General features: G+C 37.1%; 1 protein-coding gene across 1 annotated transcript in view; it reads right to left on the bottom strand.

The window, feature by feature from the left end:
* Positions 1-12153, bottom strand: part of tgfbr3 (transforming growth factor, beta receptor III) — a 122283-nt gene extending 110130 nt beyond the window's left edge. The window contains exons 1-2 of the mRNA XM_051896724.1: positions 11927-12153; positions 4454-4606 (exon numbers count right to left, since the gene is read on the bottom strand). Of these exons, the coding sequence (XP_051752684.1) occupies positions 4454-4523 (70 nt within the window). The 5' untranslated portion in view covers positions 4524-4606; positions 11927-12153. The remainder of the gene's footprint in view (positions 1-4453; positions 4607-11926) is intronic.
* Positions 12154-13480: the final 1327 nt, after the last annotated feature.

The raw sequence follows: 13480 nt of genomic DNA, 5'->3' as shown, positions 1-13480 counted from the left end.
TTTTGCGTGTTGTCATTTGCACACCCGACACAAATTACAATATTACCGGTGCTGGAGCATCTATATTGTAAAACAGACACCGTAGATTAACAGTAAACCTTTAGAACTTTCAAATGATATAACTTATTATCTTTATTAATATTTTAGATAGTATCTCAGATAGCTAGATAGCTCCTTAGCCTGAGCTAGCTTGGTCACGTCGTGTTTTCAGCAACCAGGCACCTCAGTTCCAACCACGTCCCACCTCTTTGCCCATTTTCAGTTATCCAGGAATGACGTGCGGTGACGCGCTGCCAAGATGGCAACGACCCACTTTAGGCTTCAAAAACGCTCTTCAGAAACAGTGACGCCACGGACACTACGTCCATATTTTTTACAGTCTATGGAACAGACGCATTAACAGCCATTCATTCAAATTAAAATGTTTGAAACTGAAAAACGTGTAGATAAAAATGTAAACAGTTTGCACAGGATGAATAAGATGAGATGAAGGGAAAATATATTTAACACTTTTTTACATACTTTTTTTTTTTTTTTTACAATAGTCCTTCATTAATTCAATATGGCCTAGTATTAAGCAATTACACGTGAGTCTCTTACCTTGTCTTCATACATATATAGACCAAAAATACACCTCAACTGTGAAACACTATTCCTGCTTTCAACTGGCTGTATCAGTCACGTCACATTAGTAGGAACCATGAGACACACTGGGACAGACCTTCTTCTTAATATATCATATAGATTACACATTTCTCCACTCTGACAGGAGATACAGTGCTGAGGAAGAGACGTTCTGATGACAAGGTCTCAGAAGACATGGAGATGTTCATATATCACACCTCTATCATCTCTATAATCAGATGACTACAGCTGAACACAGGTTATGACTGGCAGTGATTTGAAGTCCATGTGGAAAGGGCTCAGGGCTGCAGACACTCTGATGCTGCAGATTAGATAATGTCCTAGTTTTTTCAGAAAACAGGAGACTTCAGGGAGTTTCTGCCGCTATGCTCTAAAACAAAAAGAAAAAATGGAGTACAAGGAAAATATTGAGCATGCCCAGATATGATGCTCAAAAAGTTTGTTTAGACTCCAATTTTATCAGAATCAACAACACCCAAAACAAGGGTTTGGAACACCTTCATCAACAATAAAAAAATAGACCTAATTAAAAGAAGGCAGAGCTTATTAAAAAATATGCTCCAAGTAAATGTCTGAGAAAGAAAATATATAGCAAATATATAGTGCAAAGCAACAATGCTCGCTCAACAGCATTAAAGGAAGGGGTAGGTAGAATTGTATTCTGGCCAAATTTCACTAAACTCAAGGGACATTCTGACACAGTGGCCATTGTCCTCCTGCTTTACCATCACTAACAGGAACCGTTCCGCTTTGAGCAGCTCGAGACTCAGGTCAAACATCTCACTTTACCAGCCGTGTTGATGGAGGTGTTTACCCTCTGTTAGCGTTACATTGAACTACAATTCAGTTAACATTATTAAAAAAGATTACAAGCAATATTATTAATTAAATTCAACATGTAAGAATTAAGTTAGAATTAATCAAATGAATTCCTTAAAAGTCAGCCATTTAAAATGTGTAAAATTAGCAAACACCATTACAAAAACCCCAAACTGACATAAAAAGCAAAGAGTCATATAGCCCAACTAAATGAAACACTGGTCACCATAATGGTGATCAAACATTTTCAATAAAATCAACATCAACGTCTGTTAATTCTTGTGTTTCTCTTTCCTTCAGTGATTCTGCTTGTTATCATCAGGTGTCTTCAATGTTGACAATAAAACAAAGAGTTCTTAATTCATCTTTGACGTCTGTCTGTTATTCAGATGTTTTTGTTTACATTTTACTTATCTTTTACTCGTTTTAAATGGTTGACATTTAAGGAATTAATTTGATTAATTCTAACTCAATTCTATTTATTGCTTGTAATCTGTTATCCAAATTTCATGGAGTAGATATAGCGCATTATTTTTTACAGTGTAGCCGCTGTTAAACTGTTAATTATATGGCTGGTTAACATCAGCTTCCTGACAGCTGCTACTTCATATAATTAGTAGAGTTGTGAATTTAATACATCAACTTAGTGTAATAAATTGTTTTTTGTTTTGTTTTTTTAAAAAGTGTAAAAACCATAGATTTAATCATGTCCCCCGCCCCAGTCTTTCAACTAAATATTTACACTACTTTACTTTCTTTCTTTCTTTTCTGGAGAAGAAAAGCATTTGGTTTGAATGACAGAGAAATCATAAAACCGCTGAGAATGGCCAGTGGGATCTGTTACCAACAAAGAGACATTCGACAGAACAAGTGGAAGTAAAAATCACAGAACGGTGTGAAATACATGCACTCTTAAGTCATAACACTCCATTCCGACAACCCAGACTTGATGACTGTCATAATTTTGCTTGTTCCTTCTGTTTGTTTGGATGCTGCCATATTGTTTTCTTTCCCTTTTTCTTTTGGCATGCAACTATCTGTCAGGCTGTTGTGCCAGAGGGGAACAAATCATCACTCTTCTGAAGAGACTGAGCCAACAAGCCCTGATCAATCACACAGATAGAGCTGCATGAGTCGGGTTAGAGGACGCATAGCTGACGTGCGGCACTGGTGTTTCGGGCTGAGAGACTGAGGCTGTCAGCACTTTCTTAATGCAAATCCCCCCGGCCTTTGCTCTCTGACAGCCAGATCTAGAAGACTCATGCTGGGAGGAACCGGGGAAATTCCGAACACAGGGGGCGAATCGTGATTGCCTGACAAAACAGGCAACACTGCCTCGCTCTGTCAAGACAATGAGCGCCGAGGCACAGCTTATCGAGAACACGCCCTGCGAAGAGTCCCTGCAAAGAACATGCCCCGTTTTCTGTGTAAGACCAGATCCAGGCATGCTTACGGTCAAATATAGTGTTCAGTGTCATTTCGTCATGAATTTGTTGGTTAACTTTAATTTCATAATCGATGAAGCACACAAGACGAAAACACATACATGAATTTACATTAATCTACTCTTTACAAGTCGGGGGTCAGTACGGTTAAAATTAAATTGATCAAAAGTGACTGTAAAGACATTTATAATGTTACAAAATAGTTTACATAAATTCTGTTCTTTTGAACTTTTTATTCTTCAAAGACTGCACAAGTTTTTACAACATTGATAATAACAAAAATCAGCATATTAGAATGATTTATGAAAGATCATGTGACACTGAAGAGTAATGATGCTGAAAATTCAGCTGTTCCATCACAAGAAATTTTAAATATATATTGAATAGAAAATTATGAAGCCCCGCACATGACATGCAAGAAAAAAAATTAAATCAATTTACAATTTACTATTTCGTTCCCTCGATTTATAAATCATGCGCATGATTTATAAATCGAGGGAATGAAATAGTAAATCGTGCGCACGTTTTAGTAAATCGAGGGAATGAAATAGTAAATCGCACGCAGGTTTTAGTAAATCGAGGGAACGAGTTAGTCAGTCATGCGCACGATTTAGCCTACTATTTTTTTCCTGCATGTCATGCCCAGTGCCCATTATAATGCTATTTCAGGAGCTTAGGTTTTCACAAATAACTTAAAATAGTTTTCACATGCTGTCAAAGTAAAAGTGACTTAAATTAATTAATATGACAAGAAATTGTAATGGATATTTTCATCAAAAGACAAAACTATGACTAAAATCACTGTAAAAATGAACACTGTGTTATAATTGTAATATCAAAATGTTGGCATGTTTATATTTAGCTACATAAAAAAGAAAATATTGATTTTAATGGAGCAAACATTTGCAGGTAACTGTAATCGCCCCCTTAAAGGGATAGCTCACCTAAAAATAAAAATTCTGTCATCATTTACTCACCCTCAAGTTGTTCCAAACCTGTATGAGTTTCTTTCTTCTGCTGAACATGAAAGAAGATATTTTGAAGAACAACTTGAGTGTGAGTAAATAATTTTCATTTTTGGGTGAACTATCCCTTTAAGCACTGAAACTTGTCCCTGTCACAGTCATGCCACAATGCACGTTAAGTATGTTCCACTGTCTGACATGTCAGCTTTTACCTAACTAACTTTGCCAGACTAACTCTAAAAAAAAAAAAAGGGGTCCATTTGGCACTGCTTGGTTACCAGAAATGTACACTTTACCTATAAACACACACTTTAAAACATCAAAATTAGCCAAGGGTGCTTGAGCACTGGTATTCACTTCATATTATGTCATTCATCATGAGCCATGACATAGCAGCACTTTTGAAAGGTTTTTAAAACACCCCTCATAAATTCTCAGCCTTCCCTTCATCTTCATAAGGCAAACGGAACAGATGATATAGACGGCTCATGCAACGTCATGCCACATTCACTCACTCTTGACCTGTTATTCCAAAATCCCAGGAGAGAGATGATGGGTTACAAGGATAACAGTGCTTACCTGCAGAGGCCAAGCAGCTGAGGGTCAAAAACAGGATGGAGGAAGGGTGTATGTGTGCCGTTAGCCACATGGCTGGAAGAGAACGCTTTCCTGAAGCCAGACGTGGCAGAAACAGAAGCAGTGGGGTGTCTTCTTGAGTGGTCCCCACACACTCTGTAGAATGAGAGAGAGAAAGATGTCAGTCAGTGACCAAGCAGCAGGGTATTAGGGTCTTAATGTCACATCCTGTGGGCTTAGATGGGAAGAGACAGCAGGGCTCTGGTTGATATGGCGGCGCTTTTTAATCGCAACCCACTAATTAAGCCTCATGTGAATGGTGGGAATGAGGAGAACATGTGATGGGTCATCATTTAACAACTTCAGCTGCAGTATGAAAAAAGGCCAGTTTCGTCATACAGAGAGATTTAAATAAATAATAACACAATAAAAGAAATGCTGAAGTGAAGATAGCGGTCAGATTAGACACCTGGAGTTTGCCGTTAAGAGCATTAACAGATGACAGCTAATTAACACGACCACAACTGAACTCGAGAGATGAAGTGGCCTACCGGAGTTCACCGGAGGGTGGGCTAATGCCAACACATGCCACACCAATAGAGCTTAAATACAACATGCATTATCCACATGAAGTTTCACTTACTTCGCTACCTGACAAAACGGTCCAGTAATAAACCTACCATCTACATGGTGACAGATATTTAGTCATCAAATAAAAACCTTTCAAACAAATCTACACTGGCATTTAAACATTTACGTCTGCCCAGAGAGCCTGAAATTTAACATCAGACTCGATTCAGTTAGTTTAATTCCATTCTGACAAAATGAAATGAGTTTTCCATAGCCACCATCCCAAATCTGAGATAGAGGTTTGGGGTATTTAAAGTGAATAATGGTGATTTTAAGTTAAAATCAAGCCCTTCTGAAGTGAAACATCAGCAAAAACTTGTCTTAAAAGCAATTTCCAATTGTTTTTAGACAGGTTATTATTATGGTAACGTTTTACTGTATGTTAAAGGGTTAGTTCACCCAAAAATGAAATTTCTGTCATTAATTACTCACCCTCATGTTCCACACCTGCAAGGCCTTTGTTCATCTTCGGAACACAAGATATTTTTGATAAAATCCGATGGCTCAGTGAGGCCTGCATTGCCAGCAAGACAATTAACACTTTTAATGCCCAGAAAGCTACTAAAGACGTATTTAAAACAGTTCATGTGACTACAGTGGTTCAACCTTAATGTTATGAAGTGACGAGAATACTTTTTGTGCACCAAAAAAACAAACTAACAAGTTTATTCAACAATATCTAGTGATGGGCGATTTCAAAACACTGTTTCATGAAGCTTTGAAGCTTTACGAATCTTTTGTTTCAAATCAGTGGTTCAGAGCGCGTATTAAACTGCTAAAGTTTATGTGATTTCAGTTAACGAGGCTTCGTTACATCATAAGTGTCTCGAAATTTCAATGGTTCACCACTGGGGGGCGTGACTTTGGTAGTTTGATAAGCGCTCTGAACCACTGATTTAAAACGAAAGATTGAATTGTTGAATAAAGTCGTTATTTTGTTTTTTTGGTGCACAAAAAGTATTCTCGTCGCTTCATAACATTAAGGTTGAACCACTGTAGTCACATGAACTGTTTTAAATACGTCTTTAGTAGCTTTCTGGGCATTTAAAGTGTTAATTATCTTGCTGGCAATGCAGGCCTCACTGAGCCATCGGATTTTATCAAAAATATCTTGAATTGTGTTACGAAGATGAACAAAGGTCTTACAGGTGTGGAACGACATGAGTGTGAGTACTTAATGACAGAATTTTTATTTTTGAGTGAACTAACCCTTTAAGGTGACGTAGTTACATATCTTACAATATTACTAGGTGTAATAACAGTAAATGATGCATTATTACATGCAACTAACCCTAAACCAAACCCTAACCTCAACCTTATAGTAAGTACAGGTAATTAATTAATATTACTCAGTATTTATTTATGTAATTAGACCTTAAAGTGTTACCATTATTAAAAATTCATAAAGAGGTTCATATTTCTAAGAATTTATACTTCAGTGCGCCGCAAGACTCGCACAACTCGCCAGTTTCGACATGGCTGCATCTCTCCTGTTTTTTTCATCAGCTTGTAAAGGTTACCTATAATGAAAGTAGCAGATTTTAAGAGGCATACATCACCATGCCACACAGTGTGTGTAGATACACATACACAGGCCAATAACACTTTATTAACCCGACCAAACAACATCACAGGTTTGTCACACTAGTTTACTGAAGCATTTCACTAATGGGTTTAGCAGTTACATTCAGAGCAACCATCCAACGGTGCAGCAACGGGTGAGGCACAATCCCTGAACCCACCACATGCTACTCCAGTGCATTATGGGGAATCAATGTGTCAAAATTACACAAAGATCCGCAGTGGCACAGGTGGATTAAAACCTCAAATGTCAATCAGAACATCAATGGTTAGAACAACCACACGCTACACCGGGGGGTTGTCCCCAAGAGAAGAGTAATGAAAGCCACAGCTTCATCTCTGAAACTGTCACTAGCTCACTCTCTCTGCTTCCTTCCTTCTTCTATCTTTCTGCCTTTTTCTCATTCTCTCTCAGTAAGGTGTGGAGAGCACACTCTCTCTCTCTCTCAGCAAACAGCTGCAGGAACAAAGAGCCATTCACACACGGGCAGCTGCTGAGGCTGGGAAGTCATTTTGGAGGATCTCAACAAATATTGCACTTCCAGTACAGGGGCCCCAAGCCAGTGCCCTCTGCTTTTGATTTGGTGTCCCCCTCTTTTGCCACTCTTCCACTGAGGGCAGGGGCATTTTGGATTCCTGAGATCAAAGAGGACATTATCAAGGGCAAAACAAAGTAAAACAAAAATCAAAAAAAAAAAAAGCACTTAAAAGCAATTAAAACAATAACATTTTTTTTTTTTTTTTTTTGCTGCTGGCCTGGTTGGGGCAAAACAAAACAAAACAAAAAAGTAAATAAAAAGAGTGCTTTAAAAAATTTGGCTGGCCTAGTTGGGGCAAAACAAAACAAACAAAAAAGAAACAGAAAAAATACAAAATAAATAACCAAAAAATAAATAAATAAATAAATAAATAAATAAATGGGGGGAAAAACAACTATATTTTTCTCCAGGACCAGTTAAGGCAAAATAAAATACAAAAAATAAACTTTTTGAGCATGTCAACCAAAAGCGGATCAGTGAAGCAAACTCAAACTATGAGATAGAGGGCAGGTCGACTTGGTATAACTTTATCGATTGTGATTAGATATAAAATAAAAGTGTGTTTGTTTCAGTTTAGAGACCGATCACCTCATATGACTCCCGCTGAAAGATTGTGTCTCTCCCTCTATTTCTCGGCAGAAAGATATAGTACAATAACATTCAGAAACAGTCTGGAAAAGTCATTAGCAAATTCAAGGCAGCAGACCCCAGACTGAACATAATAAGTAGCTACTCCACACTATTACTGTGTAGGTGGAGTGTTGAACACCATATGGTTTAATACGCAGCCTCAGTCTGAACTCATAGAGCCACTTCACTCTGGAAGAAGAAGCGTGCCTTAAAACTATAAAACCATCCATATTCAGTTCAAAAAGAGAAAGTGACTTAACGAAAGATCCAGATCATTCACAATTAGATCAGAATTAGTTTTGATCACATTCTGTTTCTTGTGCAAAAGTATAATCTGTATAAAATCAAGGGTTTGCAGAATATGCATCCCACTGTGAAAATGAGCACAACTTGGCAAACTGTTCCTATGCCAAAAGTTGTGCTTTAAAGAGCACATGAAATAATTTGATGAACGCTTTTTTCTTTCCTTTGATAATGTATTTTGTACTGAGACAATAAGTTGGGATGATAATTCAAATGGCTTCTTTCTTCTTTTTTTTAAAGTTTTCAATAGACTTAGAGATAGTTCACCCACAAATTTAATTTTCACGTTTATCCTCATTTAAAGGGTTAGTTCACCCAAAAATGAAATTTCTGTCATGAAGTACTCACCCTCATGTCGTCTCAAACCCGTAAGACCTTCGTTCATCTTTGGAACACGAATGAAGATATTTTTGATGAAATCCGAGGGTATCTGATCCACACATAGGTATCTGATCCAAACATCATTGCACCTTTTGAAGTCCAGAAAGGTAGTTAAAAACATTGTTAAAATAGTCAACGTGACTACAGTGGTTCAACCTTAATGTTATGGAGTGATGAGAACACTTTTTGTGTGCAAAAACAAAACAAAAATAACAATTATATTCAACAATTTGAACAGCTGTCATACGTAGTGAACTCAGTGTATTGGCCGGATCCTGTGTCAGCATAACATGCATGCGTCGTGCTGCTCACGTGTTCAGCTTCGGCCAATACTGAGTTGGCGTTCGGACGTAAACAAGGAAGCCTGCACTAAGTTCACTACGTATGACAACGGTTCAAATTGTTGAATAAAGTCGTTATTTTTGTTTTGTTTTTGCGCACAAAAAGTATTCTCGTCGCTTCATAACATTAAGGTTGAACCACTGCAGTCACGTTGACTATTTTAACTGTGTTTTCAACTAATTTTCTGGACGTCAAAAGGTGCAATGAAGTTGCTGCCTATGTGTGGATCAGATACCCTCAGATTTCATCAAAAATATCTTAATTTGTGTTCCGAAGATGAACAAAGGTCTTTCAGGTGTGGAATGACATGAGGGTGAGTAATTAATGACAGAAATTTCATTTTTGGGTGAACTAACCCTTAAATCTTAAACTCCTATGACTTTTTTACCACAGTTTTCAACATGATATTAGGTGGAAACTGCTCATTCTATACTCTTAAAAATAAAGGTACCAAAATGAACAGTTCTTAAGCAGACCTTTTTTTTTTTTTTTCTTAATGTGAAGAACATTTTAATCATCTAAAGAACCTTTTTCCTCTATAAAGAATCTTTTTTTGCAATGGAAAGGTTCCACGGATGTTGACGTTTCTACATTGAACCATAGATACCAATAAAGAACCTTCATTTTTTAAGAGTGTAAAGACAGATTTGCATACACCCATCCAAACAAGGTGAGTTATTAATATTTATGATCCATTTTCTTCAAGGGAAAGACTGTATGTTTTATATTTGTAATTGCCAGTGTTTAGAAGCACACTAGTATACAGACAAAGTCAAAGCTAATAGACATGAACTAAAAGTCATAAAATTGATTTTTATTTCATGAGGTCTTTACGGTATGTTTGACCATGTCCTTCTGAAAACCATCTCAGCATGAGAGGATCGACCAGAATACATCATGACCTCTAGAGAATAACACACCACAACTATTTCCAGCCATGTATAAATAAAACATAACTCACTCCAGCCTAGATTGTTCAAGCCAAGAAACATGGCATGAGTTTCTATGAAAATGTGGGTACCTATACAGCGCATCATCTAGGGCCACTCTGGTAGTGGAGGCCTCCCGAAAGCCATAATAATGTCCAACACAGGCCTCTTGGCTGCTAATGAATCTTATTTGGATTGAGTCATTCAGCCTAAACAGTGTGGTTTCCCGTTTGCATAAGTGAACGGTGACGGGAGCCTCTTTGACATGTTTATAATGGAAGATGTGCTCGTTGGCCCAAATGGATCCTCTCCGTGTTGGCTGCGAGCATAGCCACGTGTCAAACTGTGACACACTGGGGACATGAAGTGGCCAGCTGCACTCAAACAAAACCACAACCTCCAACAGTGATGCAGATTGATCAATCTACTCGACTCACTGGGCCAATTGCACATCTTTAGCACCGGACACATTCATTCACACAGCATGCACACAAACAAAACTAAATCACACCTCAGGGCCGCCACTAAGACCACAGAGCATACACACACACATCTGCACATCTGTGTGTGTGACCTCTATCTGTGAGTCACATCAGAGCATGCAAAGTAACACATACATACACTTGCATCAACATGCAATTTTTACTCATACGCCTCTAGTTATGAATCATCAGTGACACCGGCACTGCTCACAGAGCATCAATATGACAAAGACAGAAAAGAAGATGAAAAAGTTACTTAAAATTCATCAAAATACATCATCTCATGTTAATCTACTCAGCTATGTGCAGTGAATTTAGTTCCCTCCAAAAGCACTGAACTTCCTCTGTCTCCCTCTATCTTTGAGACTAGAAATTAATAAGTTGTGAGTGAGTGATCACTAACCCTGAGGACCTGAATCAACATGTCACGGGGATCTTGAATCAGATAACAGTCATAGGTCTGTAGTCCTCATAAAACCACCTTCATTCTACACCTCATCTCCACTACAATAATCACTGTATGAACTGTCTCTTTAGGCAAAAGTAATTTCAAGAGCTCTGATTAGCCTTTCCCATGGAATTCACTGCCCAGCAACCCTCGTTCTCTCACATAAGACACTTGCAGGGATCATCCAATGTCTGACAGGCATGAAAAGCCTGACCGGGACCCAGAACAAATCCCTCTGAGGAGATCAGCCACGCACCAATAATGAAAGAGACTTACAGCGAATGGTCTCAACTAAAGATTTTACTTTAAATCTGTAACTAAACATGAATAGGTTATGGATTAGGTTATAAAATATTATATTACGACACTTTACCAAACTGATAAATCGTTCGATAGATAGATCGATAGATAGATAGCCCATGATGACACAAGACATCGTATTTATGAGTATTTCCTGTTGTTTAAGTCTCACTCACAGTATCAAGTTCTGTGACAGATATTCCAGGAAGGTAAACCTTGAATTTTTGTCATGTTTTACATAATACTATTCCCAAAAGTGTAATATACTCCCAGGCCTGTTTGAGAATTTCACAATACCTGCAACTAGTAAATGGAAGAGGCTTTTGTCTTTACATGCACTGAAAGAGATTTGTGTCATGACTGTTCTTCCAGTGTTATGTGAACTATGTACATTAAATTGATTAAATGAAATTCCTGTGCAGGGCAGTCCACTCATCCTGAAAAAGAGTCGGGCTTGAAGTTTATGGGAGAAAAATTAAGTTTTTCTGTGTTGGACAGCACATTATAGTTAAGCTGTCAGATGGCACCACAAGCACCTCAAGTTTCAGAGCTCATCCTGACCACATCACAACATCTGAAGAGATCGTGCAGAATTACAAAACTCTTTAGTTTACTTAAAAATATATATATATTACAATTACTTAATGAATTCTAATGGGCTTTAAATCTTTGCATGCACTTGAAGAACGTCACTTTGCATAGTAGACAACAACTTCATAGATTATAATGGAAAAGCTCTGGTTTTATCACGTCGCGAGACTCAACATGCTGTGAAACGTGCATGCGCGTCTATGGAATGAGCATGCGACTGTAAACATGCTATAAAACAACATTTTTTACAAGAAACCTAAACCTGTCTAATACAATGTACACGTCAAACCTAAAGCAACGATAGAAACAAAGTGACATACCAGCGAATCTTCAGTAATGCTGAGGAAAACTTTCTTAGAGAGTTCACGGTAACGTTTCCTTCGGCTGATATAGTAAAGGAGCTGCGCGAAATCTTCTGTCAGTATAGTAATTAATCGTGCGACTAACGCCACGATTTTCGGGATGACAAAGTCTGTGACAGATCTCAAAAAGTTTTAAATACGTCTCCCGCTTTCTGCGTGTCTGTGTATGTGTTTCAGTGGGAGGGGCCAGTAGGAGGAGGCTGCGATTCACATCTATCAAGACAAATGAGAGGATGAAGTGGGCTTGAAAACCCATCAACTTCCGCAGCCATGACACGTGAGTTTACTTTTAAAATAATAATAAAAATAATAAAACATATTATCGTTGTTGTTGTTGTTGTTGTTATTAGGGTTGTTTGAAATTATAGGGTAGCTTGTTACTTAAAATAATAATAATCATCATCATCATCATCATCATATTATTATTATTATTATTATTGCTATATGAAATGATAGGGTAGGCCTAGTTGACAGAATTTTAAAAGATCAGTGGAATTTGTATATTTTTCTGTTATTAACTGGTCACAATTTCTCTTCTTTTCTACAGTTTTTTTATGACATTTTTAAAATACAATATTTCCTCCATTAGCACTTTAATTACATCATTTTTACACATAGCATATTCCAAGAAGTCTCTCAATTAAAATGAGGTCATAAAAATAATAATAATGCTTAGTTAGAACAATGATGTTTAAATTAGTTTAAAATGGAGAGTAATCTCACAACTTGCTAGCTCACACCAGCATCTGCACTAACAAGCTTTTACCTATTTTATGCTTAAGGCTATAAAGCTGAAAATGTATCTTTCTATTATGTGGAGATGTCAGACTGTGAGACTGAATAATGATTCAACATAGTAATACTTCCACATAAGGCTACAACACAGTATTAAAACCAAAAGAAGTAAACTCACGTTCTTTCAAGCTTTAAAAAAAAATGTCTTTAATCATATAGCAACATTTTCAGGAATCCCCAGGAGGCATTTAGAAATGGATTTTGCACTCCACGCAAATTGATTTCACATTTTAGAGAATTAGATTTAACAATTTATTAACAGCAATACTATAAAAAAATAACCTACTGTATATTTAAAAAAAAAAAAAAGAAAAATTAATTAAAAATGAAAAGTCAAGTGCCTATATTGTGTAAATGTTAAAATATCTACTTGTCTTAATAACATGAACAAGCAACATTTTAACAGTTAATGTACATTCAAAAAGTTTATTTATTCATATTTGAATGCATTTTGTTCTGATAAACAATTTTTCACAATTTAATGAACACTAATATAAGGTTATTATTTTAACTTTATTCATTTGAAAGCCCTGTCATATGCTCCATGTTTGAGATGTTTCACCTTATTTAAACAGGTTTACTTCCCATGAAGAGTTTGACCATAGGCGCCAATTTGTTTCTGGAGGTGGGTGCCCACACTCTCCCCCAGCTCTCCTTGTGATGGTGCGCTTGACTGAATTTATTACACAAAAGTTTACTCGAGGTAAAACACGGCCT

The sequence above is a fragment of the Ctenopharyngodon idella genome, chromosome 6, assembly GCF_019924925.1.
Source record: "Ctenopharyngodon idella isolate HZGC_01 chromosome 6, HZGC01, whole genome shotgun sequence".
In the NCBI taxonomy this organism is placed as follows: domain Eukaryota; kingdom Metazoa; phylum Chordata; class Actinopteri; order Cypriniformes; family Xenocyprididae; genus Ctenopharyngodon; species Ctenopharyngodon idella.
This window is presented reverse-complemented; position numbering and strand designations above follow the sequence as displayed.